Source organism: Leuciscus leuciscus (assembly GCF_965113295.1).
Source record: "Leuciscus leuciscus genome assembly, chromosome: 13".
NCBI lineage: Eukaryota > Metazoa > Chordata > Actinopteri > Cypriniformes > Leuciscidae > Leuciscus > Leuciscus leuciscus.
This window is the reverse complement of record NC_138737.1, coordinates 4,905,213-4,933,166: the sequence shown is the minus strand read 5'-3', so window position 1 is coordinate 4,933,166 and position 27,954 is coordinate 4,905,213. Positions and strand designations below refer to the sequence as shown.

The 27,954-nt window shown below is 36.0% G+C and overlaps 1 protein-coding gene and 2 long non-coding RNA genes across 4 annotated transcripts in view; 2 read left to right on the top strand and 1 right to left on the bottom strand.

Annotated features, from left to right (window-relative positions):
• The window catches only part of LOC309513444, a 193,243-nt gene that overhangs the window by 159,871 nt on the left and 5,418 nt on the right, over window positions 1-27,954 (top strand). The window lies entirely within an intron of this gene.
• LOC309513442 (uncharacterized protein) lies at window positions 510-24,288 on the bottom strand. The gene is made up of 5 exons (XM_082189263.1): window positions 24,172-24,288; window positions 24,012-24,071; window positions 19,653-19,967; window positions 19,279-19,406; window positions 510-1,032 (listed from the first exon to the last, which is right to left on the bottom strand). Exons 1-4 carry the CDS (start codon window positions 24,224-24,226, stop codon window positions 19,303-19,305), a joined length of 534 nt encoding a protein of 177 aa, XP_082045389.1. The 5' UTR covers window positions 24,227-24,288; the 3' UTR covers window positions 510-1,032; window positions 19,279-19,302.
• On the top strand, window positions 21,836-27,795 carry LOC309513443. Of its 2 annotated transcripts, XR_014211448.1 has the most exons (5): window positions 21,836-22,205; window positions 24,269-24,402; window positions 25,310-25,416; window positions 27,105-27,209; window positions 27,301-27,795. It is a non-coding gene; the product is annotated as an uncharacterized lncRNA (long non-coding RNA). The 2 variants fall into 2 exon arrangements; XR_014211447.1 differs by lacking the exon at window positions 25,310-25,416 and having other exon boundaries at window positions 24,269-24,398.

Here is a 27,954-nt window from a genome sequence, read left to right as displayed (position 1 = left end):
CACTAATAATACTCAAGAATTTTTCTGTATTTCTGCAGGATTTTAAAAAAAACTGTATAACCACTTTTTGCTAAGCTTTAGTTCACAGACTGACATCTTGGCATTCTCCTAGAATATTGTGATAAATAATAATAAAAAAATTTTTTATATATATACATATATATATATATATATATATATATATATATATATATATATATATATACATACACACACATACATATACACACACACACACACACACACTATTTGTAATTAACATATTCTCTAGTAATCCATGCAAGTAATCATTATGATCTTAATATAAGAAATATTTGTGTAATATGACACACAGCTACTGCCCTCTGATGTAGATCTCTACAGCAGTAAGGGAAGCATTTATAGTTAGGCTATATTAATTCATTTAGCAGGAATTTTTATCTAAACATACTTTTATCTAAACATGCAAATGTAGACTTTTACAGCATAAGCAATTCATCCTTATGAGAAAATAAAATTGCATCACAAAATTTAAAAAGAAAATCTCAAACAATGTTTTTTTTTATTGTATTTAAAATAATCATATAACATAATATAAATTCATATATACATTCATTAATACAAAAGGTTAACTGAATAATTCATATACTGTATTTACATTTTTTATATCTTTTTTTGGCAACACTTGACTCTAATACTAAAACAGACTATTCTATATCTATTAATAAAAAACAAAACAAAAAAAACTTGTTTTACTAGTAAAAACTTGGCTACGTGTTCTGTGCTGGACTAACTAAGTCACTTTGGAAAAAAGCGTTTGCTAAATGATTAAATGCAAAATGTAAATGTACAGAAGAAGTTTGTTTCTCCTCTTCAGGTCTTGTTCTTCTCTCTTCAGAAAGTCTTCAGATTTTTTTATGCATCCATGTAGTCGCTGTCTATATATATATATATATATATATATATATGCCGTGTTATATCCACTATTCTATTCTATATTCTATTCTATGTAGTCGTCGTCTGTAACAGTTGTGGTGGGGTTGATGATGGAGTCTGTGTTAACAAACGTGTAGAAAGAGTTCGCTGGGTTAGTCTGTGTGTGCTGGAAAACTACTAAAGCTGAAGAAACACAGTCAGGACACTAAACTTCATCAGATCATCATCTCATCAAGGACAAATGTGATTATAGTATGCATTTGTGACAGAGTTGTCTTCAAAAGCATTGCATGTCAGAATGCATGTCACATCAACAACGCCTAACCTACCCATCACGTGGGTTTAGACAAATCAGTGAGGTCGTACGAATTTGTATGAATTAGCCACCTTTTAGTCGCTCGTACGAATTCGTGCGAATTGGTCGTGACGTGAGATAGCGTTGCAACAACTGGTGTGAGATTTTAAGAAACACTTGCAGGAAACTATATTGAGCTCTGACTGTAGGCCAGATGTGTGATGCCATTAGTCATCAGCAATACGATTGAGGAAGAGAAACTCTGTTCGTTGACTTCATCTTCAGCTCAGAAAACTAAAGCATGTATATGTTAGTCTTTGAGCTTCTTAAGAAAACAATTAAATGAAACGCATAAAGTATCCCCCTGCGCAAAGTTACCTCCAGATGACGTAGTTTCAACGGTGTGCTTGTCCGTCCCAGTGTTGCCAGATGTACGATAATTATCGTATTTGTACGATAATTTTGACCTCTGTACGAGGTACGATCAATAATGAAAAAAATCCCATAATGTACGATAATTTCAGAGTTTTCAGTCTTTCGTCCAAACACACATCCTACCGCTTCTCTCTCTGACCCCGAATCATTTCGCAGGCTCGCCTGCCTGCACGCAAGCACACGTATACACACACATACCACATGGTGTCGACCGCACGTCAACACTACACTACAGTTTTGCCGAAGAAGACAGTTCAGTTTAGATCAGTTCCATGATGGCATCCAATCTGTACCGTAAAAGGATTCCCCAACCAACAACACCTGCCAACACAGCACAATCCGATGATGACAGCAACTTAGAGATCGAATTTGAATCTTTCTAGTGTTAATTGTGCACTTTTTTCTCTCTGTATCATAGTTTAATTATGGTCTAGTTCAAAATGTGGACTGTCGGCATATCTTTTGCACTTTGGCAAAAAAAAGTTAAGTAGCCAGACTTCCTCCAGTTAGTGTGAGCGTATTACACAGCTTGTTTAAATTGGCTGTAAAATTATTTGGAAAATAAAATTGTTGGAAAATAGCTATATTTTATGTGTTTGGTTCGTGTACGATAATTTTTCTCAAAAAACGATAATTTTGAGGTTTTGGTACGATACTTCGACATTTCTAATCTGGCAACACTGGTCCGTCCTATGTCGGTATCAGGAGGGTGCAGACTGTGACGCCAATCAACGTATTTTTCCGCCGTCAACCGAACTTCCTGTATCGACTTCCACAGGACTTCTGTTTAAGGGCTAAATGTAGTCCAGATATGGTCGTTGTGGACGTCTCATTTTGGTCCCCTATGGGTGCAGACTGTAACGCCAGACGACGTCTTTTTTTGTCGTCTAATGATCGTCCTGTACTAACGACCAGAGGACCTCTACTGGGCTAAATATACTCCAAATGTGGTCATTGAGGACTTCCAAGTTTGGTACCTTAAAGGTGCAGACTGTGACGCCAAATGACGTCTTATTTAGTCGTCCAACAAACGTCCTGTATTAACGTCCTTCGGATCTCTGTGTAAGGGCTAATTGTACTCCAAATGTGGTCATTGTGGACGTCCCATTTTGATAACTTAAAGGTGCAGACTGTCACGCCAAATGACGTGTTATTTAGTCGTCAAACAAACGTCCTGTATTAAAGGGTTAGTTCACCCAAAAATGAAAATTCTGTCAGTAATTACTCACCCTCATGTTGTTCCAACCGCGTAAGACCTTCGTTCATCTTCGAAACACAAATTAAGATATTTTTGATGAAACACATACACAAATAATATTCTGCATACACACAGTCATGTCAGTCAGGGGGGTTTATGATGAATGATGTTACCTGCTACTTGTTAAGCTTCGGTGCAGTGCGAAAGTTGTTTTCAAAAGTAGGCTAACTATAGCCAATGTTTAGCTAACGCTAGCTGGTGGAGATGCACTCCCTACCCCACAACAGGTTTAGGTAGGCTAGTTTAAGACAATAACGCTAAAACAGCTAAAATTAGTAATGCATAATTTAACAGAAACTTCACTAAGTTGACCGAACCTACCTTGAAAACAAGGATTTTTCAGATTTATCTCTTGCTTGAAGTTGCTGCCTTTCACTTTTCCTGTGGTGTTTCCTGTGGAACTACCATACCGCAGGCGGGACTTCCTGTTTCATATATATATGCGGACCAATTCCGGACGTCATCACGACGTGCAAACTACTTCTGCTTTAGACCTAGGCTACTCATGAATCACGTTGAAAAACAATGTTAATATTTAACATTAAAAAATGCATTTACGAAGCTAAGCATGTCAATGATTAATGCCTCAGTCAATCAAACATTTCCCTACATTCATTGTTCATGTCAATTTCCTGCACCTGTCTTAGACGTCCACATGGCGTCACAGTCTGCACTTTCAGGGAACCAAAATCTGACTTCCAAACATGACGTAGAAAAGACCTCATTTGGAGGTAACTGCAAACCTAGATCATGTCAATTTCCTGCACATGTCTTAGACGTCCACATAACATCCAGAAAATTACCTATTCCGGTGTTCAAATATTGAACATTATATTGACGTCCAGGTGGGGTCATGGTTAGATGTCCAAATAGCAGACCTAGATTGCACGTTGCATAAAGGTCAAAAATTGGTCTTGGACCGACTGACGCAATATAGACATGATCTGCCTGTCCAATAGATGTCTGGGCCCGTATTCATAAAGAATCTTAATGCAAAGAGTAGCTCCTAGTGACAAAATTCTAAGAAAATTCTTAGAAATGTGGGCGTTTACTCTTAAAATTAAAGAAAAAATCCTAGTAAAGAAAAAAGTAATTCAGAAAGCATCTTAACCCTTAAAAGAGGTCTTAAGGTCAAAATTGTTAGGAGCATGGACGAGGACTTTTAAGAGGCTTAAGAGTTTCTTTAGCAGAGGAGAAAATGGCAGAAAGACGAAGAGGGAGAAGAAATGTGTTGCAGACAATGAATAACAGTGAGTTAATAAGACGCTATAGATTAGATCGTGAGGGATCATGTTTGTGACTGATCTTATTAGAGACGCGCTAACATCTCCGACACAGCGCAGAAATGCCATAGCGCCAGAAATGAAAGTAATCACTACATTACGATATTTGGCAACTGGGAAAATTCCATGTTTGATACATTAAAACCAACATTCAAACCACCACTTAAATAGACATGCCAGCAATCAGTGTAATTGGAAAGAGTGGACATTTTTTTATCATTCTAAGCCAAGCAAATACCTTATAGGAAATTAACAGCATGGTAAATAAAAAAAAAGGATTTATATACACATTGTTGTATAATATCAAGAAAATGCAATTACCTGCCTCCTTATTTATTATAGATGCCTTTTTGTTACACATATTTAGCCAGTGTAATGCATTGCATTCAATGTTGTTATTTATTTTGTTTGTAAAAGATGGCTTATATTGTTTTGGCATAGATGTACAGTAATTGGTTATGTATATGTGACTGTGCCAACCCATGTTAAGAGGAGCAGAAAATTGCGATTATGTGTGTGCGCTAGACTCCTACAACTTTAAATGAACTCAGCCATCTTAGCTGAGTTTACTGTAGTTCAAGGACATGAAGAGGTGGACCGCTTGCACCTGACTGGAGAAGGATCTGGGAAACTTTGGAGGAGTGTCAACCAAATGCCAGTTGTAAACAAGGAGTATAAAAGACTGATGAACGGACTGCCTCTTGGGATACTGATACGCCAGTGCCCCCGACGCCTAGAAGCCCAGAGCTGAGGACAAGAAACCCCAAGCAGAAGAGAAGAAGCCCAGAGCTTACTACACCTTTGTTTCAAAAAATGACTATTGTATTTTATACTTAAACGATTAAGTTGTATTCGCCTTTTGTATTTTTGTTTATTATAAAAAGAAAAGTAACCAATTAAAAGAAATTTAACTGATTACAAAATCTGCCTACTGAGACTTAGATTTATGATGCTGGAAGACTATTAATGAGAACATACCACAGAGGAGTCTTCTGACCAAATTGTAAGTACCTTTTGAACGCTTACGGTTTAGGTCAGATTTGACTTTCTTTACCTTACCTGAGAATAATAAATAAATAGGTAAAAGGTGTTAAGAGTAAAGTACACACCGTAAAACATGGCGCCCAACGTTTTAGGGGCATTGATCCATCGACCCCTGGCCACGGTCGATCGAGCAATGCTTGCCCATTCGCTTCTGCACTCGTACGCTTGAGTATAGGAGTTACGAACTTTGAAAGCAAGTAAATTACCAACTAAAAGGCAACCTGTAAGACCCCAAAAATGTTAATAATCTAGAAAAGATTATTTAAAGGAACAACCCAGAAAGGGTTAAAATAAATGACGTCTAAGAGAAACTTCTGGAAAAGATAGTATTTAAAAATACAGACCCAGAAAGGGAAAATATTACTGTTATAATAAAGCCCAGAAAGGGCAAATATTAATATAAAAATAAAATTCCGTGAGAGTGGAAAATATACAAATAAAATTCCGTGAGAGTGGAAAAATGAATGCTATAATGCATACCCAGAAAGGGCAAAGATTAATGTAATAATAATAAAACCCAGAAGGGTTAAAACAAAAGTCGACTAAGAGAAATTTAGCCAGAAAGTAATAATCTAGAAAAGATTATTTAAAGGAAAATCCCAGAAAGGGTTGAACAGAGATTATTTATAGACAGCCCAGAAAGGGTTGAACGCGCGTAGAACAAATAACTTTATGAGCGAGAGAGCCGTAAAGATTGAGAAAGCCGTGAAAAAGGAGAGACAGAAAGTCTCAAACGGCTGGCCTCAGACAGTAAGAGGCAGAGACTGGCTAAAAGATAAGACCTGTTAGTGGAGGACGCTTCGCTTATGACAGGGCAAGCAGTGAAATCCAGCAATGTAGATATCTAACATGAGGAGATTCTCATGTATTAAAATGAAAACTAGCCTTTCAGGCAGACACAACGGTTCTAGAAAATGGAACGAGGCTTCTCTATAGACTTAAAAACTTAAAGACTGAGGTAGGTCTAACATGAAGTGGAAAAATGTGTACATGTAATAACATTACAGAATAAGACTTCTGAATAATGGTTAATAATGATTAATGACTGTTAACAAACAGCTAAGAAATGTTTTTCTATATTACGAATGAAAGAGTGCTAAAACGAATTTAAACCACCGGACTTGGATAGACAGGCTATATATCAAGTTGATATTAATATCTTTAAACAAACAGAAGAAATGTACCTAACATTGTCAGAAGACAGTTTCATGAAGTGGAAATATGCAGGCTAAAAGGAGGACTTATAATCTGTAACAATATGTGTTGGGACAAATATGGGATGTTATCTGGCATATTAAAATAAAAATAAAAAGTGTAATGAAAGTATAATTATTGGTCCTGGAAGAGCCAGGATGATTTTATTGTAAAATAGGTGTACCGGTTAAAGAGACAGAGTCTGTGAACATAGCTCAGACTCGAAAAGCCAACAGTAGTGCGTGCCAGATCGTCTCCCACACTGTATTACAGAGAAGAGCTCGTACTTCAGAACGCTAGAGGCTGAAAGACCTGTAAAACGATAATTATGAAAACTTAAGGGAGGCACTGACAACAAAATAAGTCAGGTAAACTTTATTTTAATATAAAGTTAACTAATAGTTTATGATGGAGTAAAAATGGTAATTGAAGGAATATAATTACAAATAACAGACAATGAAGGAAATGGGAGATAAACTATTAACAATAAACTTGTTAACAATGCAAAGAGTAACAACTTTAGAAACGGGAAAAGATGTCCCGCAAGGACTCTCTCGGCCGTCCACGCCTCCGTATGAGAGTTTTACAACAGAGTCAGGGTGAGTTAGAGGATTCAGAGAACTCAAATACCTCTGATACACAACACAGAAAGTGAAAGCAGGAAATCAAATAATATTATGTTAAATGTAGCTATTATATACTTTTAATATTGAATGATTAGTCAGAGGTTAATGTAGTAAATACAGAGGACTAAATACAAATATTCTGATAGAAAGAAATGAAGAAGATGCTTTTAAGAGGAAAACAATCAAAATTATAATAAATAAAACAAATAAAAAAATTGTGCCTATAGAAATTTTACTTACAGAGATATAAAGACAGCCAGTCTATAATGGGAACCCATTTACTGAGGGTTTAAGTAGAATAGTGACAAATTTAGAACAAGTAATAGTGTCATTAAAAACAAAAAAATAGTTTCTGAAGCGAGACTTAGGTACCGTAAGAAGTCAAGTAAGAACTTCAAAAGACAAGAGAGCGTTAATATTGGTAAAGAGAAGTTCCAGAGTCCAGAAGAAGAGATGGAAAAAGACACTGGGACTTTTAGCCCAAAATTAAATGAAGAATAGTTTATAAGCAGGAATATTAGACTTATAAATCATGTCAAGTCATACTGCAAACATAAGTAAACAGGTAGGAGTTAAAAATTATATAACCACATAGTGCCTATGCTGACAGGAGGTTAAAGCATTAGAAAATGCATATAGGTGAGCCGAGATTTCACTACAAGACAAACGTGTATCTGTCTTAGATATAAAGACAAATATAATGACCGATTACTGAGAGAGATATAGGTAAAAAAAAAAAAAAAAAGAACAAAAAAAAAAGAAAAGATAGTAATAACTAAATAATATGAATAATATGAAGTAATATGTAAATTACATAAGTGGGCAAACAAACAAACATAAATAGAATATTTCATATCTTATAGGCTACTTTAGTCTTGAACAAAATTCATGTCTACACTAATGTCTACAGCAGAGAAAATGATAAATACTTCAGTAACTTGGAACAGGGCTTGGTACGCTGATAAATGTTAAAAAATGGAGATGTGACTGAGACTGAACTATAACGGATTTTCTACAAGAAAACTTTGTTACTCTAAGGTAAGAAAATATAATTTATTAAAAAATATGTAATTAAGGGCTAGCAGCAAGAAATTGTTAATTAATTTATTAAAATAACAAGATAAGGCAAAGGCAAAGCAAGCTTATTTATATAGCACATGTCATACACAATGGTAATTCAAAGTGCTTTACATATAAGAAAATATTATAAAAGAAATAAGAATAAATATTACAGTTTAGACAAAAATAAAATAAAATACTGTACAAACAGTCGGACCAACAGATAAGCAAGAAGGATGAGCTATAATTAGTAAAAGGTTCATTATAACTATACATGAAGTATGGATTTTTATACAGAAATTTATACAAAAACTTATATTGTAAACTTCTTAGATTAGGAGAGCTGTTGAAAATAGTGAATTCAAAGAGTATTATTAAATGGAATGTTTAAGTTAGCGACAAGATACAATGTTTTGGACCGAAGGAAAAAAGCTGATAGATGTTTTATTAACATCTGAGAAACTAAGAATAATAGATGGAAAATTGATCTAATAAATACGTTTAGATAAGAGAGGTCTATACCAATTGAAGAAGTTGTGAAAGAAGGCAAAGCTGTTTTTATGTATATATAGGCTATATATATATACATACATTTTCAATACTATTATACTAATGGCAGAAGGTTTTAAAGGAGTCGAAATACCTACCATTCCAGCCGCTCAAGATAACTAAGGAAACACCCTGGACAGTGAAATTTAGAATGAATAATTTGATTGAGGACTCAATAAAGCAAAAACTGTTTAAAAGAAGTTGTTAAACAATTGCCTAGGAAGTCAAGTTTGAGGATTTAATAAGTATATATACAAAAGATTATTAATGTTTAACGAGTTTGAGTTTAAGAGTTATAGGTTTTGTAATTTGAAGTGGTTTACGCATAAAATACATAGCTTAATGGGTTACATTAAAGCATGTTATTGCTAGCAAATTATGAAGCATTACATATTAGGAAAAAAAATAAAATAAATTGATTAAACTAAACGGGAATAAGCTGAAATGTTAGTGCAATTAAAGCAGCCATGTGAAAGACGTTGAGTTATATAGAGGAAAAATAACAAACAAATGTGTTGTAGTTTGTGCCGAATGTGTGAATATAAAACCAGCTTTACCCAAGTATTAATAATAATACATTTAGTTTATATAGCACCTTTAAAAGTTGCTTTCTCAAAGCGCTTTACAGGCAAACACAAGAGTGAAAACTACAATTTTTAAATACAAATATAAACAAATAAAATGGAAAATCAAGTAAAACCTGAAATAAAATGTTTTAAGAAGAGATTTAAGTCACTAAAGTGTTGCTTCACTGCTGCTGTATTGTCAGTAACTTTACCCTAAGTATCTAGTGCAATTATAACTAGACTAATGAGATAAAAACATTAGGGCATTTGAATATTGATATTGATAAAATATTATATCAATTAATAAAATAAAATAATAATAAAAACATACCTTGCTTCTGAGAAAAAGTTTAGCAGTTCTGTGCAAAAGATATTCCAAGTTGGAATTTCTGACGAGGTCAAAAGATATGATTCATTAGACAAACAACTACAGTTAGAGAGCCTCAAATGTGGAAACATTGCAGTGAGGAAGAAAAATAAAAGATAAAAATAAAAGCAAAACATTATAATAAAAGCACGATTGATATCTTATGTTGTAACAACTATTAATAGCCAGATGAAAAGTCATAAAAAAGGAAAAAGGTTTCTTAAAAACATACAATTGTTTGTAAAACTATGTGCACTGAAGACTGAAGACTGAGGATTTGAAGTTAGAGAAAGCAGCATGTTAGGGGGAGTAATGTTTCTCCTGGTACAGCCTAGCACGCAGAGCTCAGGGGAGTAGCTCAAGGTCACTCAACAGGAGTTTCACCAGACAAACCCAGCAATACATGGAGAAACAGGGTTTGATTTAAACTGTTTTGAGAAACAGGAAAATAGACTGCCAGGGAAACTAACTGATTTAGCTCTAAAGCTTTAAAAAATGTTGGGGGGACTTAACCTCTTATACTGTATAGACTAAACCTTTTTCTGAACCTTTTAGTCCAACCAGACAATTTTAAAGAAAACACAGTGATATGATATTAATACAGCTGATAAGCTAGCTTGACTTAGAGAAAAGTAGAGAAACGGAAACAGAATGTATAATATATAATAGATATTGGACCAAATTTAACACCTTAGTGAGAATTTAATCTTTGAAGTTTTAAATGATAACAAGATACATATTCCTACATGGGGACAGACATTATAATATTACTATTGTTTAAGTTAAAGATATAATACTATTGCATATGTTAAAGATATGCAACAATTATAATGGAGTTATTTAGAAGTCAAATATGGATGTTAAAGGGGACATATCATGCTAAATGCACTTTTTTAGCCCTTAAATGCATTTTGTTGTATATTTGGAGTGTTTAGAAGTACAGAAAAGATGAAATTATTCTCTTCAGGTGCTTCGTTGATATCTTTATATTCTGTTTTGGTCATATTTTTCAACCGGTTCAGATTTTTCTGTTATCTATGACGTTTTTTGAACTATCACGTCACAGTATTTGCAGCGGAACTGCCAAATAAGGACATTGACTTCCGGCCCAACACTTCAAGCAATCCGCCATTATTATTTCTCGCTGCAATTTTGTAGTCCAAGCTAAAGGATGCAGAAGTTACGAGAGGGTAAGTTAAAATGTTCGGTTGTTGGATGTAGTAACCCACACGCTTCATTACACCGTCTAATTTAGATGAACTGCCGCGCTTGTGACAGGAGCATGTTTACTGAAAGAACGAGCAGAGAGAGAGAGACCCGGTCGCGCGCGCGCTCACTCTCTCTCTTCAGAGCCAGGCGAAAGTGTAAACAAGACATCACCGTCTCCAAACTAGACGCTGTCTTGCTCTCTCTCCCTCGGACATATTAATCAAAATAAATCGACACGGTGGTAAAAGGTCGGAAGACCAAAGTTTCATGTGTAAATACAGTACACACCATTGCGATACATCCATATCATGAAGACGTTGTTCTGCAGGTTCGTCGTCTTCATTTTCATCTCGCTCCGGCTCTGGCTCGAACATGTAAGGCTGGCTGGACAAGTCTTCCGTTGTTGACATTTTGTTAATAACGTGTGACTGTGTATAAAAGTTTCTGTGCGCTAGATAATCCTATCTCTGCTACCAGACTACAAAAATGGCCGAACGGGGTGGAGTTGAACCGAGTGTCACCGCTACAACCTGGAGAGGGGGCGGGGTATGAAGTGTCTCAATATTATTTAAAGAGACCGCACCAAAACGAGTTGCTTTCAGAAGCACATTAGAAAAGGGGTAAAAAAGGGGCCTGTGGAGCTATAATAATGAGGAATTCAGACCCAAGCATTGCAGTTCCGCTTTATATAGACTACAAATGTATGATTTATATGTAAAAAGGAACAATTTAAAAGCATGATATGTCTCCTTTAAATATAGTGAACAAGAAATAAGATATTAAAGTAATTAAGTGGGTAGTTCATGGATTTTTACGAAGTCCTAGCGCCTGCTGTTGCATGAGTGCACTCCCAATGCTGGGTTGCACAAGGAAAGGAATTTGTTGTTAACTTCAATGCCAAACAGATATGTGGATGATCCACTGTGGTGACCCCTATAACGGGAGAAGCCGGAAGAAACAGAGAGAGAAAGAGGATGGGTCGTCAGAATGAATTTTGAAAAAAATATAATTATAATGATAAAATAATAATGTACATAACAAAAGTAAATGTATAATTATTACTACGGTGGAAGAGATAGTGACTGCTTTAGACTGAGCAAATAGTTTTAGGATATTTAGAACAAAGACAAGGTTTGAATATTGATATTAACTGAAATTAGTTCTAATATAAATATTAAGATATGCAGCAAAGTGATCAAAATGCAGGAACAGCTGTTAATAGCCTACTAATAAAAGTTGCAGGCAAGATGTGATAAATGAAATTAATATTTTTCATGTTACAGCTATTTAACAAACTGAAAATCAACAAGTACTGCATACAAAGTGACTGTAAGAAATGTCTGAATAAGCTTACATGGAGATTAGCCATTTACAGATGTAAAAATATTAATAAAAGTGAGGATAGTTGACTAAGAAACTTGGAGTTATTAGAACATTTCCTCTGATCTAAAAGGAATTTGATCCTTGCTATAAAAAACAAGGTGACAAATGAAATTGAAATTAACAATAAAAGTATGATTAAGATGAAGAAAAGCTTCTTAAGTTAGAGATAACTAGAGAGGTATTATCAGGACTGAGGTTAATTTAATGATGAATTGAAAAAGAAGATTGTCAACAAACAATGAGAGAACCTAGTGTGTTGTTGTCTGCCGGGACTGTAGGATGAGTTATCCTCAAAGTAATAATGAATGACCCAGTGACTATCAGCGAGCACATGGATGCATAGGACTGTTTATGTACCAGGGTTGCTGTGGACTAAATGCGATGAATGTTTGAAAGACATTAACCAAAGTAATTTGCTGGTATATGGTAGGCAATAGGCATAGAATTTGGGGCATGGACCTTTGGTGATTTAACCATTTAAGGCAAAAGTACGGAACAAAGGTGTACAAAGAAATCAGACTTGGAAACAGCTGGGTATTTCTAGCGTCGTAAATATGGTCATAATGTATTGAGATAAATACAAATGACGTAGAAAGCAAGTGGCTGCTGGTTTTGTCCCAGGAGACTTGGGAGAAAACTAGAGAGCCTAAAATCTTGCTTTGAAGAAGGAAATATTCCAACCAAAGTGAGAAATGGTTAATGGAAACACTATTTACAATATAGCGTAAGAATGTATCACAATAAAAAATCTCCCAAAAAGGGGGAATGTGATTTAAAAAGAAAAAGAAAGAAAAAAAAAAAAATCCCAAATACATGATTGAAAGGCAGAGGTGATCCTGTGTGCCAGTGAACTTCTGGAAGGGGGAGAGCCTGCTAACAGAGGTTCACTCAGCACGACAGGCTGGTCTTCAAGGAAATAGTGAACAAGACCACCAGCAAAACACCTCGAGTGCCTGTGCCAAGAGAAAGAGCTGGCACAAGATTAACAAAACAGTAAAATATTAAAAGTTTTTGATGTGGGTAGAGTGATACTTTGGAATTTACTTATCAAAAACAATTAAAGTAAATAGTCCAAAAAGAGGAAGAATAATGCTGAAATATAGAAAAATCCTGCTAATATAAATCAATTGCTGTGGGTAAATGATAATTATTGATTGTTTAAATTATTATGGATGTAGCAGCAATTTGGCATTTTGTTGATTTTACTGTAGCCTAACTGTACAAGCGATTTAAGTGAACTAAAGCTTTTTGGGAGCAAAAGAAAGCAGGAAGTTGAACTATAAAGCTAATGTGGAAAATCTACAAGCATAAAATATAGAAAGTGGAAAAATATATTTAATAGTACATAAAGGAAGAACATTTGAATAGTGCATTATGGAACTACTGAAATTATGGGATTCTCATATCTGCATAATCTTGCCTGATGAATCCACCGTATAAAGCACTAGAGAATAGGTGAAGTAAATTAGGGTCAAAAATTGGAGAAAACCCCCCAATGATATTAATATTACAAACGAAAAGAACAAGATGGTTTAAAGTGAATGTCCTGATAGAAATATTTAATAGGAAGGTAAACGGAGATTATTCACTGTAAGGTGAATCTACCCTAAAGGAACATTACAGGAAATTAAGATTTTGACGATAAGAGAGAAAAGTATACATTTGGTTAGAACTGGAATATTTGGGGAAAATGGAAAGACATCAGTAAACACTGCAACAGTATAGTCAGTCTTAGTAAAGTTTAAGAACATCATTCATGGACAAATTAAATATGAATTGTGTAAGAATGTAATTTAGAAAATGGCATAGAAGCAAATTCTAAAAGTCTTAATACAGTTATGGAGACTTATTTGGTGATAATGAAATTAATATTTTGAAAACTATTAAATAATGTGAAGAATAGTGAAGAATATTTTAGCATTGGCTAGAAGGAAAAATAACCAAGAGATAATGGTAATATAAGATAAAGTAATACATGGATAGGAGGCTAATTCCTTCTACTTGTAGTAAGAGTGAGAAATAAATGATATAGAATGTGGGTTATTTTTAAACATCATCCTAAATATCATGATAAAATTAAAAATTAAAATAGACAGTATTTCTTTTTAGAGGAAAAAAATAATATTGTGTGCATGTACTTGGAAGCAGAAACAAAGAGTGATATTAAATCACAAATACATGATGATAGCATATGGAGCATGTAGGCCAATAATATTTAATGAGAGTCACATAAAATAGATTAGGATTTTGCAGATATTGCAGACAGTATCTGTTATATTAAAGCATTCTAATATGCAGAAAGAAGACTAGAAAGACTAGAAAAATTGGAATGGACGCGAATCACTCGCGGCTCGCGCAAAAAATAGACCAGACGCCGAAACTGGCGCTCCGCGTCTGGTGTGAACGACACCATAGGTTAACATGGGCGCCGAAAGGAAGCGGCCTCCGTTCCGCGCCGCTTCGGCGTCGCTTCGGCGGCCGGTGTGAAAGGGCCGTTATCATGGAAGTGTTTGAGAACAGCAAGAGAGCAGATGAGGACAAACAAGCTCTCATTATGATCCATGCAAGAGCACCAAATGGCCTTGACTGAATCTGGAACCCTTCCAAAGAAGGGGGTGGAAATAGCAGAAGAAGTCCTATATAGTTTATATATGCCTCTTATTCAGTCAAATAGACTATAGGCTACAACAAGATAGACTGTAATAGCAAGAAACGTCCGCTCTGCATCCACCAGCACTGAGACCTTAGCTGGGGTCAGTTAAACCTTTTGGGAAATCCTGGTAAATATTATTACTTTATTATTTTAATGATTTATAATAAATAAATAAAATAAGAACCGTAGAACTAAAAGGACTATTATGAAGTGGGTGTTTGATATTGTAAACATAAAATGTAATATTTTATGTCATCTATAATGCCAGTTGTGTTTATGGTTTTTACTGACTGATAAATACATGATTTAAGAAAACGAAATATATTATTGTAAATGAATAAAGAATAATTTAATTGTATTATGTGAAAAGGTATTATACTATAGTAACAAACAAATCTGGGGTTAGAAAAGATTATACCTTAGATTTAACTAAGGAGACGTTTAGGGTAAGAACTTCTGATTAGATGATTTAATTATTGGGTTAATTCTTGAGGATTTAAAATGTGTGTGATGCCACCAAATACTGATGTAACAAAGTGTGAACCTTATTATAATGGGGATGTAAAGATAATTTATAGTAAGACATTACTGAAAATAATGTTGTTGTTTTGCTTTTGAAATATTTTTAAATCTTTATGAATTAAAGAATTCATTGGCTTCAGTGGACTTTGAATGTATATAATATATTAAGTAAATTAAAATATATGCTATGCTAATTGAAGAAGAAACTCTTGTGACCGTAGGACATGTTAAAAGATGAACTTGTAAATTTAATTTAAAATATAAGAGGTTTAAAGATGGACATTATTAACTTGAGAGATTGTTTATTTATGTTTGAAAATATATAGTGTTCTCAGATATTAAGGGAAACATTAGAAGGATTACTCTGGATACAAAGGTTTAATTACTGGATTGTTCTGATTATAGTAAATGTATGAAATGTAACCATAATTAAATAATTGTAGGATGCAACAATTACTAAAAAAGGGTTTTGTTATATTTGATGGTACAATAATGATATCTGAGAATCTGTTAATGCTTAAGAAATTATGTATTTAGTGTAAGATAGTTGAATGAGAAAATGAGTTGCATGACAATATTTGACCCAGAGGTTTGGAACTGGACGTTTACAAGCAATAATAATAAAAAAGAAACCTTGTGCACTGTTTGAACATTGAATAAATTTCAAGACTGGTACAAACCAAGGGGGATGTTTAAACTAGTAGTTGGGGCAAGAAAACCCATCATACCCCAGAGATACTAACTTTGTGCCCTAAAGACCCTAGGAGATGTCAGCGGCTCACGTTTCCACGTTTCACCTGGAAGCGCATCCACTAGCTGGGCTAGGGGAGGAGCCGCGCCTCTAAGGGGAGACCGGGTGCTTGAAGTACTGGATTCTTTTTGAGATCTAAATTGGCCTAATATATGATAAACAAGCAGAGCACAAAGTTTTGCCCCTTGATAAATAAATAATTTTAATACAATTACAAAAGAAATATAATTGATTATTTCTGTTATGGGAACCAGAAAACAAAACTGGGTGAAATATTGTATGAACTGTAACAAACCAATCTATTTAAGAATGATGGACAAATGTCCATGTTATTGGTAAAGTTTGATGAAGTGAACAAAGTCTGTGCTACAATTATGAGAAGGAAGGATAAAGAGTCAGGATAATTGCATGAAGGGGGTGTTGTATAATATCAAGAAAATGCATTTACCTGCCTCCTTATTTATTATAGATGCCTTTTTGTTACACATATTTAGCCAGTGTAATGCATTGCATTCAATGTTGTTATTTATTTTGTTTGTAAAAGATGGCTTATATTGTTTTGGCATAGATGTACAGTAATTGGTTATGTATATGTGACTGTGCCAACCCATGTTAAGAGGAGCAGAAAATTGCGATTATGTGTGTGCGCTAGACTCCTACAACTTTAAATGAACTCAGCCATCTTAGCTGAGTTTACTGTAGTTCAAGGACATGAAGAGGTGGACCGCTTGCACCTGACTGGAGAAGGATCTGGGAAACTTTGGAGGAGTGTCAACCAAATGCCAGTTGTAAACAAGGAGTATAAAAGACTGATGAACGGACTGCCTCTTGAGATACTGATACGCCAGTGCCCCCGACGCCTAGAAGCCCAGAGCTGAGGACAAGAAACCCCAAGCAGAAGAGAAGAAGCCCAGAGCTTACTACACCTTTGTTTCAAAAAATGACTATTGTATTTTATACTTAAACGATTAAGTTGTATTCGCCTTTTGTATTTTTGTTTATTATAAAAAGAAAAGTAACCAATTAAAAGAAATTTAACTGATTACAAAATCTGCCTACTGAGACTTAGATTTATGATGCTGGAAGACTATTAATGAGAACATACCACAGAGGAGTCTTCTGACCAAATTGTAAGTACCTTTTGAACGCTTACGGTTTAGGTCAGATTTGACTTTCTTTACCTTACCTGAGAATAATAAATAAATAGGTAAAAGGTGTTAAGAGTAAAGTACACACCGTAAAACAACATATATAATGTGTGTGTGTGTGTGTGTGTGTGTGTGTGTGTGTGTGTGTGTGTGTGTGTGTGTGTGTGTGTGTGTGTGTGTGTGTGTGTGTGTGTGTGTGTGTGTGTGTGTGTGTGTGTGTGTGTGTGTGTGTGTGTGTGTGTGTGTGAGAACGGTCAAATAGGAAAAATGACGCATGTAATTTCAAAGTGAAGGCTTAGAATAGACCCTATACTTAAAATCACTTTTTGTTTTTTTCTTCTTGGACAACCAACCAATCACAGTCTTCAAAAGATTGTGTCATACATAGCAACGGGGTCAACCCCGCCTCCTTACTAAGATGAAAGTTTTTGTCTTTTCCTTACTCAGAGCAGAGCCATAGAGAGAGAGAGTTGCGACACTCCCATAGACCTCCGTTGTAAATAATGGCGGCGCTTTTAACCGCCTACTTCCGGGATATGAAGATCGGAATAGTTCCAAACACTGTCATTTGGGCGTTGGACACCATTCACTTACATTGCTGCGCGTCGAGTTGTTCCAGAGTTAAGTTGCTGAAATATCGACCTCTTTTGAATTGTCAACTGTCTATATTGTATCAGAGGCCCTTTGCGATGCTTATACTGGTCTTCATTTGTACATGCACAGCGTAATTATTTATATTTTATGTTGGTTGTTTCAACCAATTTTCAAGCACTGCCTGCTAGCTAACGTTAGTTAGCTAGCGCGACTTCGTCAGAGTTCGGTAATGAATCGCTACCACCTTTATAGCAACTTTTATTTAATTAAATTTTTTGGGATATACTAACTTTTCATTATGTTATTATTGTCTTGAGTGAAGCGGCTTGTGAGAACAATGCTGGACCTTTAGGATTGTTATGGCCATCACCAGTCCTGTCTGTTTCATGGATCACCTGCCCCTGGTTTTTGTTTTTCTTGTTCACACACACAAGCACACATTTTTGTTGTCTGTCATTGTTTAATAAAAAAATATTTTATTTGAAAACCTTCATTTGTATCAGCCATGCTTAAATTCGTTTTTAATCTGTTATAGTTTTGATAATGTGTATGGCCTTAATCTTAAAATAATATTCTTAGTCTTAACATGATCATGTTTCACGTTGTGGTCCTGGGGGTGGCCACTTTCATCAGAAGAAGTGAGCTAGCTTCTAAGCGAATTCTGAACGGACCGCCACGGCAGACCTCTTTGCGTGATCACGAAGGTAGGCTAATGGCTGAATCAAAATTTATAAGCAAAATCACGGGAATCAATAGCCTAATAAAGCAAAATCACTGGAATCAATAGCCTAATACAGCCCAGTTGTGCTAAAATAAATATCATGAGACGTCCATCATCAGATGAATGATATGGAAAAGTTAAGTTAGAGCCGCTAAAGCCAGTGCTACTACCCATGCGAACATGAACACTAAGCTTTTCCCTCCAAAAATATAGCCTAAAACTTATCTCCAAATGCAAAACTGACATTAACAAAATGCAATAATGCAATAACAGCTGAAAAAGTACTTGGGTGTGTGTTTTATTTTATATTTACCGTTCAATAATGCAATCGCTGCTGTCTGTCCCATAGAAGAACATGACAGCCAGCGTACGTTTTGGAACTATTGGGGCTTACATGAACCACGTGACAGCCATAGCGGCGACATCAAAGAGTGTCGCAACTCTCTCTCTCTATGGCTCTGACTCAGAGTTGCTCTCAGATCGGTCCCGAATCGCTTTTAAGCTAAGACTCCTACGTAAAAGTTTTTAAGCTAAATTAAGAGTTTTCTTAGAATCTTTATGAATACGGGCCCAGATGTTTAGTGGGATGCTCTCAGTACATTGTGTACATATTTTCCGTTTTAGACTTTTATCTGACTGTGGTCATCAGAACTTTCATAAGATTCATTGCTAAATAATTAAACTGTTACATTGGTAAAACACACACCTTTAGCTTTAGTCTTGATGGTGGTCAGGTCACGATCGCTGCCACAGTCATGATGACGAGACCAACAGCAATGGAGGAGGAAAAGCCGATGCAGAATGAAGATACTCCTTCCTCATGATGAACCAAGACTGCGTGGAAATGCAACAACAGGCAAAAAGAAGTTTTGGCTTGTATGCATTGAAATATACAGTCTCATACAGACACATACAAAGATCAAAAATAGCTAATTATACACCCCAAACATCACCAGATGAGGAAGAAAGAAAGGTAGAGAGAAGAAGGCATATAAAATGTTTCAAAATAGGAAAATGCAAACAGATCTAGGCAGGGATGTAACATCTAAACATCCTATAGCAGAGATGCATTTGTTTTACCTGAGCGCTTGTAAGTGTAGGTCTGGGTGCGCATGGTTAAGAAATCTCCATTAGAATGAACCTCACGCTCACAGGTGAAGGAAGCCGGTGGACTCACAGTGACCATATACACACATGTTATTATAGTATCTTTAGAAGTGCAATCGCCATTTCCCTTGGTGTATTTCAGTTCACTCACCACAGACAGCTCAAAAGGCTTTATCCACCGAGTGTATTTCCATTTGAACACTCGGTCAAACATGCACACCACCATGACTCTATCATGCTCTCCGTCTTCTACCTGTCGGTACACTGTGATGTCAAACACTGCAATATGAATATCTGAAACACAACACATCAACATGCTGGTGAAATATGAACATGTTACAAATTTCTGCAGCTCACATTGGCCCTCATTTATCAAAAGTGCGTACACCAAATTCCCAGCGTACACCTGGCGTACACCCAAAACCACGGTGACTTTGAGATTTATCAATATGAACGTTGGCGTACGGCACGCTCAAATCCTACGCCAGCTCAGGAGGTGGTGTACGCACGTTTTGAGTGCGGGAATGCGCAGAAAAACAATTCCTAACACCACAAAACGCACTGACAAACTAAAAGATATGATATATTATGACCCACTGTAAAAAAAAAAAAAAAAACAACATAGTAGGCTAATTATAAACTTCAGTGTTTATTTTTGTGCAACATGGACTTCAATGTTTAAGTTGTGTGACTTTACCAAAGCATTTGATTTGTAGGCATATGTATTCCTTCAGTTGCGAGCCTGTGCGCTTTACCTGACGTTTCAAGCCTTGTTAAATACTTTCGCCTGGCTCCGCAGCGCGAGTCTCCACAGACTGCGCGCGCACCTCCCCAAACGGACGAGGCGTTTATACTCGACGCGCTCGCCGTTGTACTATTCTTTGAAACGATGGTTAGGCCAGGGTTAGGCCCGGCAGGTGTGCACGGACTGGCTTCAGTAATGAAAGGCTTTCAATGACCAACAAAATTATTCAGACTGACAAAATAATAAAAATGACATTCTTCTTTTAAATAATAATAGCCTAATAATACAAATAATAATAATAACGACATTCTTCTTCTAAATAACAATAAGTGTCATTAATAATAAAAATCTAGAAATCAATTTTGTTTCTTTCCACTTCCCTGGTTTCGCTTTCTCTTTCTCAAAGAAGTTTCTCTTCTTTGCCGTCTTCCGTGTGTCCATGGCGTAAAATGAGGGCGTGGGGGAAGCGGAGACTTGAATATATAGGGGCGTGTTATTCTAATGACGATCGTTTTCAGCCGCGGCATTTATCAAGGGCAGGTATTGCGTACACCTGGATTTCAAAGGTACGCACAGCTTCATAAATCAGGCGATGAGAGGAGTGTAAGCATAATCTTACGCCAACATATACGCCCGTTTCTACGCAAGATTGATAAATGAGGGCCATTGGCCATTTTTATTATTAATGACACTTATTGTTATTTAGAAGAAGAATGTCGTTATTATTATTATTTGTATTATTAGGCTATTATTATTTAAAAGAAGAATGTCATTTTTATTATTTTGTCAGTCTGAATAATTTTGTTGGTCATTGAAAGCCTTTCATTACTGAAGCCAGTCCGTGCACACCTGCCGGGCCTAACCCTGGCCTAACCATCGTTTCAAAGAATAGTACAACGGCGAGCGCGTCGAGTATAAACGCCTCGTCCGTTTGGGGAGGTGCGCGCGCAGTCTGTGGAGACTCGCGCTGCGGAGCCAGGCGAAAGTATTTAACAAGGCTTGAAACGTCAGGTAAAGCGCACAGGCTCGCAACTGAAGGAATACATATGCCTACAAATCAAATGCTTTGGTAAAGTCACACAACTTAAACATTGAAGTCCATGTTGCACAAAAATAAACACTGAAGTTTATAATTAGCCTACTATGTTGTTTTTTTTTTATTTTTTACAGTGGGTCATAATATATCATATCTTTTAGTTTGTCAGTGCGTTTTGTGGTGTTAGGAATTGTTTTTCTGCGCATTCCCGCACTCAAAACGTGCGTACACCACCTCCTGAGCTGGCGTAGGATTTGAGCGTGCCGTACGCCAACGTTCATATTGATAAATCTCAAAGTCACCGTGGTTTTGGGTGTACGCCAGGTGTACGCTGGGAATTTGGTGTACGCACTTTTGATAAATGAGGGCCATTGTGCCTACAATTGTGTGCATCTTCAACTAATGCACTGGATATTTAAATAATAGCTGCACACATTTTGATCCCTTTATTTATGTTCATTTATCACCACCAGTCTTGCAAAAATAACTTGCATTATAATTGTTAAAAAGGCCATTACTAGTTAGAATAAAATGCCTCCTGACTCCTGAAAATCTTTTTCTTTTGCCGAGATTGATCGACACACAGCATCCAGCACAGCAGCCAATCAGCGTTTGCGGATCTACGTGCATGCAAACATCCCGCCCACAGTGTGAAGTGGAAAGTTGATTCTGTCGGAGCGCTGATGGTAACTCTGAACTTGGCTGTTGTAAATAACATTTCATGGGTGTTGTGCGTCACTGCAAAGTAAGTGTAGTATATTTCATCTGTGTTTGGTGCATTTCAATTGTCAAAGTCTGCGGTTGAGGAAGTTGTAAACAACTTAAAGGGATACTCCACTTTAAAATGAAAATTCTGTCATCATATAACGTTACTCACCCTCGTGTTGTTTCAAACCTGTATGAATTTCTTTCTTCTGCTGAACAGAAAGGAAGATATTTAGAAGAATATCATTAACCAGACAGTTTCTGGTCCCATTGACTTCCATAGTAGGAAAAAAAAAATACAATGGAAGTCAATGGGACCAGAAACTGTCTGGTTACTGATATTCTTCTAAATATCTTCCTTTCTGTTCAGCAGAAGAAAGAAATTCATACAGGTTTGAAACAACATGAGGGTGAGTATATGATGACAGAATTTTCATTTTAAAGTGGAGTATCCCTTTAATGCGTGCGTGGAACAAGCCCAGACAGAGCACTGCTGACAAACTATGTGACGCAGATAAAACTGTTTACAGTTTAATTTAATTTATGACAGCGCAAGTTTGTTTTTCTTTCATTATTAATTTAATTTCTGTATTTTGCTCATATTCATTATGTACCTGTTTTAAAACACTTAATGTTAGTATGTTTATACTTTTTCTGTTTTTTTTTTGGAAAACCACACGCACTTATACACCCTAATTAAGGACAACTGCTTTATTATCTGAGTTGATGTGGTGACAAATTAACGGGTTATTCCCAAATATCGGACATCTACGGACCAGTCTCTTACCAGACACCCTGTGGCGGGTTTTCAACTTAACTGGCAATATAAATAAATTTGATAGTGCTATCAACAGCCAACTCATTTCTTCAATAATGTACAAAACATACTTTAAAGGAACACTCCACTGTTTTTTGAAATAGGGCTTATTCACCTTCTTTCCTACATTTAGATAGGTGGGCAAATGCATTTTTGTCTCAGTGCATGCATTGTTTTATTTTGACAGGGTCGGCGCTAGCTTAGCTTAGCATAATGAATGGAATCCTTTGTTGCCAGCTAGCATGTCCTGAGTAAAAGTGCTAAAAAAAAATTAAAAACCCCACCTAATTACTTCTTGTGGCCTGCGTATTCACAACTAGTATAAATAGCGATGCAGATTAACACTAGGCGATTTAGCCAGCTACTATTCACGCCGGTATGTTGACGGAAGTCGTGGGATTTCATGTGTTGCGTGATATCCCTGCGCCCAAGTAGCAGTGCTTCGCCTGTGCTTCCACCTAATATAGTCCCAAGTCAATACCTGCCTAGGAAATCACCTAGTGTTAATCTGCATCCCTATTTGTACGCGTTGTGAATACGCAGGCCACAAGAAGTAATTAGGTGGGATTTTTTTAGTGTTTTTTTTTATCACTTTTACTCAGGACATGCTAGCTGGCAACAAAGGATTCCATTCATTATGCCAAGCTAAGCTAGCGCCGACCCTGTCAAACTAAAACAATGCATGCACTGAGACAAAAATGCATTTGCCCACCTATCTAAATGTAGGAAAGAAGGTGAATAAGCCCTATTTCACAAAACGGTGGAGTGTTCCTTTAATAATCAAGTACTGTGTGCCAAAAGGAAGCCATGATGCAATAACATTGTTTTGAGGAAAGTAATTAATGTTGTTTTTAAATTACTTCCAGTGTATTAGTTTACTAAAAGACATAAACAGTGGGAAAAAAAACAGAATCACTTTAACTTAAAACACGGCAGTTGGGAGATTAGGGCTTTTTAAATTGTATTTCAAGGACTTTTAATACAGTTCGAGAATGGAGAAAACTAGAAAATGGAGAAATTAGATCATACTAGTATCCACAGAGTAATAATCTGGCTCGTACATCGTGTATTCGTCTTCCTGGCATTTCTCTGGATAAAACAAATAACAATAGTTTATTTTTAATGTATGATTTATTAGCCTACTTGTACACATTGTGAAGTAAAACGCGGGAGAAAGCAATGTACTTACGTAAAGTGAGCATTACAACCAGCAAAAGGGCCTGAAAAAGGAGCTTCATCTTCATCGTACCTCAAACTGCTTCTCAATTCTTATTTGTGCATACTAGTTTCCTTTCCTGGCTTCTCAGCTCCACCCCCTGAAGGAAAGGGAAGGACTCAAGGAAAGAAAAGGCTTGTTCGACTTCATACAGCTCCAGGGCTGCCAACTTTTGAGTTAAAAACTTGCATCACAAACAGGTCCGTAGCCAGCCTATTGAAAGGGGGGGTTCTTTTTTTCAAAAAGTGGACCTTTTTGCAGTTTTTTGCTTTGAAAAGTGTATTGAGAACTCACTCTGAACTGCACGCGCAGCACACACACACACACGTCCAGCTACAATATCATATTAATTTGAAACAGCAACCCAGAATATTTGTCACAAGCATTGATTAAAACAATGATGACAATAATCACATAAAAAAAGAAAAAACGACTTAAATTCTGGACCTTTGGCAGTGAGGGGGGGGGGTTCGTTCGAACCACCCTAACCCCCCCTGCCTACGGGCTTGCAATAAGTGTAGGCTGTTGTGATTGTCAAAACATTTGGTAGCCTAACTAAACAATTTCATTAAAGGGATAGTTCACTTTGAAATTAATTTTTGGTATGTTTTAGCTTACCTCAAGGGCATCCAAGATGTAGGTGTCTTTTTTTCCGCAGTAGTTTCAATTTTGATATTTTTAGGTCAAACCGTTCTTGTCTGTCAGTCATATAATGCAGGTCGATGGTCATTATCTCAAAGAGCATGCACAGAGTCCAAATTAAAACAATTCCCCGTCGTCCAAATTAAACAATTCCCCATCGTAAGTACACATTGATGGCCTAAGACACGAAACGAGCGGTTTGTGTGAGAAAACGAACAGTATTTATATCGTTTTTACCACTTATACACAGCCATGTCTGAGTGATCTGATCTGACGTGTGCGCAGACTGGTGCATATATACACACTAGATGTATAAGTGGTAAAAACGATATAAATACTGTTCGTTTTCTCACACAAACCGCTCGTTTCGTGTCTTAGGCCATCAATGTGTACTTACGATGGGGAATTGTTTAATTTGGACGACGGGGAATTGTTTTAATTTGGACTCTGTGCTTGTGTTTTGAGACAGTGACCATCGACCTGCATTGACTGACAGACAAGAACGGTTTGACCTAAAAATATCAAAATTGAAACTACTGCGGAAAAAAAGACACCTACATCTTGGATGCCCTTGAGGTAAGCTAAAACATACCAAAAATTAATTTCAAAGTGAACTATCCCTTTAAGTTTAGTGACAGCATATTACCATGTTTTGGCTACATGGTGCAATGACTGGTAGGCTATTGCTTTTATTATTTCTTTGATACAAATTTTACAATTTCAACTCAATTATTGTGGTTTGATTCCGATCTTGATTCAATATCGATTCATTTTCATACATATTAGGTACAGTAGATGCATGTTAATTTTTCTCAATAAAGAAAATCTCACCTAATGCTGTAAACATAGGCTACAGAGAGCCCTGTCAGCTGGTATTATTAAATGTTAAAAATAACAACTCAAATTAAATATAATGCGTTTATAATAACAACTTTATAATATTTGAATGATATAAGTAAAAATATAATAAATATGCAATAGAGCACATATTTAGCAAAATACTCATTTATACTAATACTAAATGTATTATAAAATACTAATTTTTCTATTCAACTAACGTGCTATGGTCATTAAATGTTTTTTGTGTGACATATGTTCTTCCTATGTTTGAGGCATATACATTTTGTTAAGTTGTACTGTATCTTTCAACATTGGCTACCTATTATTGTTCATTTGTGTTTATTTACTATTAACTAGTAGTAAAGAGAGATGATCGGTTCACGTGCCGCTTGAACTGAGGCGCTAGAGCGATCTGTCACGTCACATTTTAAAGCGCCAAAACGGTATTTATTGTTTGAATTTCGTAATATAATTTATAGAATCTGAGAGCTGACAATTTGTTTCATATCATAAGTAACCTGCTCTGTCTTGTCTGTCGGTGTCAGTGTCCTCCTCTTTTGCTTCGAGCATAATTCTGTTTAAGAATTAATTATGACGTACTTGTAATTAAAAAATAATAATATTATGTCTTATTGCTTAATAACAATTAACAATGTCGTAAAACAGAAAAATGCAATTTCTTTCACTTAAACTATATAAATATTTAGGATAAAAATAAAAGATTATTAGATGAATTAAAGTTTGATGTCAATCAACAATCGTGGGAGGGGCGTCGATTTTGTGACGTCACAAAATCGAACGGCTTGATTTGAGATGGGGGAAAACATAAGATAAAAAAAAACACTGGATGGATTTTTATCATTTTATGATGGTTGTGTACAGGCACTGCCAACACACATTTCAGTACAATCAACTTGTAAAAGTGCATGTACCATTATATGACCCCTTTAAAACAGACGCTGTATGAAGCAGTAGTATTGAATGAAAATGTCTCTGAATTATCTGTGTATATGGCAAATATTGCATTTATTCCACTTCAGCTGTGGTAAAGTATGCAAACACAGCGCTAGCGTCACTATGGGAACAGTTTGCACGCGGCAACTCTCGCCGATTGGTTACATCCAGCTGCAGCCGATGTCGAACACACCTTATACAAATGGCTTAGGGCAGAAATATGCTAATACGGGACAGTCCGTCAGTGGTCATGGGCAGAGCATGAGCAATGTGACATCACAGTGCTCAGAAAATCCAAACGGCTTGATTATTGAGAGTGTTGAATCTTTGAGGATCAGACCTAACTGTAGGTGTTTACTCTCACTTCTGTAATCACAACCTCATGAAAATGTTATGCTTTCAATGTGGATTTAATCTGTCCTTCAATGTATTAACCCTAACACCATTTCCGCTTTCTTTACCACTCCCAGTTCTCTCCAACAGCAACAGGCTTGACTGACTCGAGACCCGGACTCCTCTGGGGTCTATGAAACGCTCTGCCTCTGGCAGTGGAATGCTCTCACCCAAAAATCCAAGTAACTATAGAATTACTTTTAGCGTGGAGTTTGAATGCTTTTGTTATCAATGTATGGATAAGCATTTGACTGATTCTCGATTCACCTCCAGGTCTCCAGATGATCCTACAGCTTCGGTGGAAGAATGTAATGGCTATTGTGAACACTTGTATTCCTTTTCTGGCCTGCTTTCTGCCATCTTTCTCTCCCTGTAGGAAGTCTAATGAGTTTCTTTGAAGACAGAACATTCAAGGAAAACATATACCCTCTCCCTAGATATAATATAGAATTAAATGTTTTGTTGAATGCAATTGGTTGCCTTGTATATATATATTTTTTTACTGTTGACCAAACTTCTTTCTTGACTTAAACTGAGCAGCTTTAATAGATATAGTATAGAATATTCTAGGCTAGAGAGAAAGAAAAGAGCAAAAGTTAGATTTCTGTTCACATGTATGATTCTCATTAGTCATTAAGTATTGAAAATATCCATTAAGAATCAAATGATTTAATACTCACAGGGAGAGTTTGCTCTGTTAAACCATTATAGGGTTTATACAATATAGCACATTTCTCTGGATAAAATAAACATTGGAAATGTATTCAACTTGTAAAAGCATACATTATTTATTTACTTGTTCTCTATAATGCATTTACAAAATGCTCATGTTTTAGGTAAGGCTGAGCAGCTAAACAGCAAAATAAGGAACTTTATTTTGCTTCAAAGGATGTTGTGCAGTAGCTGGGTTTGTGTTTGTACTTCACT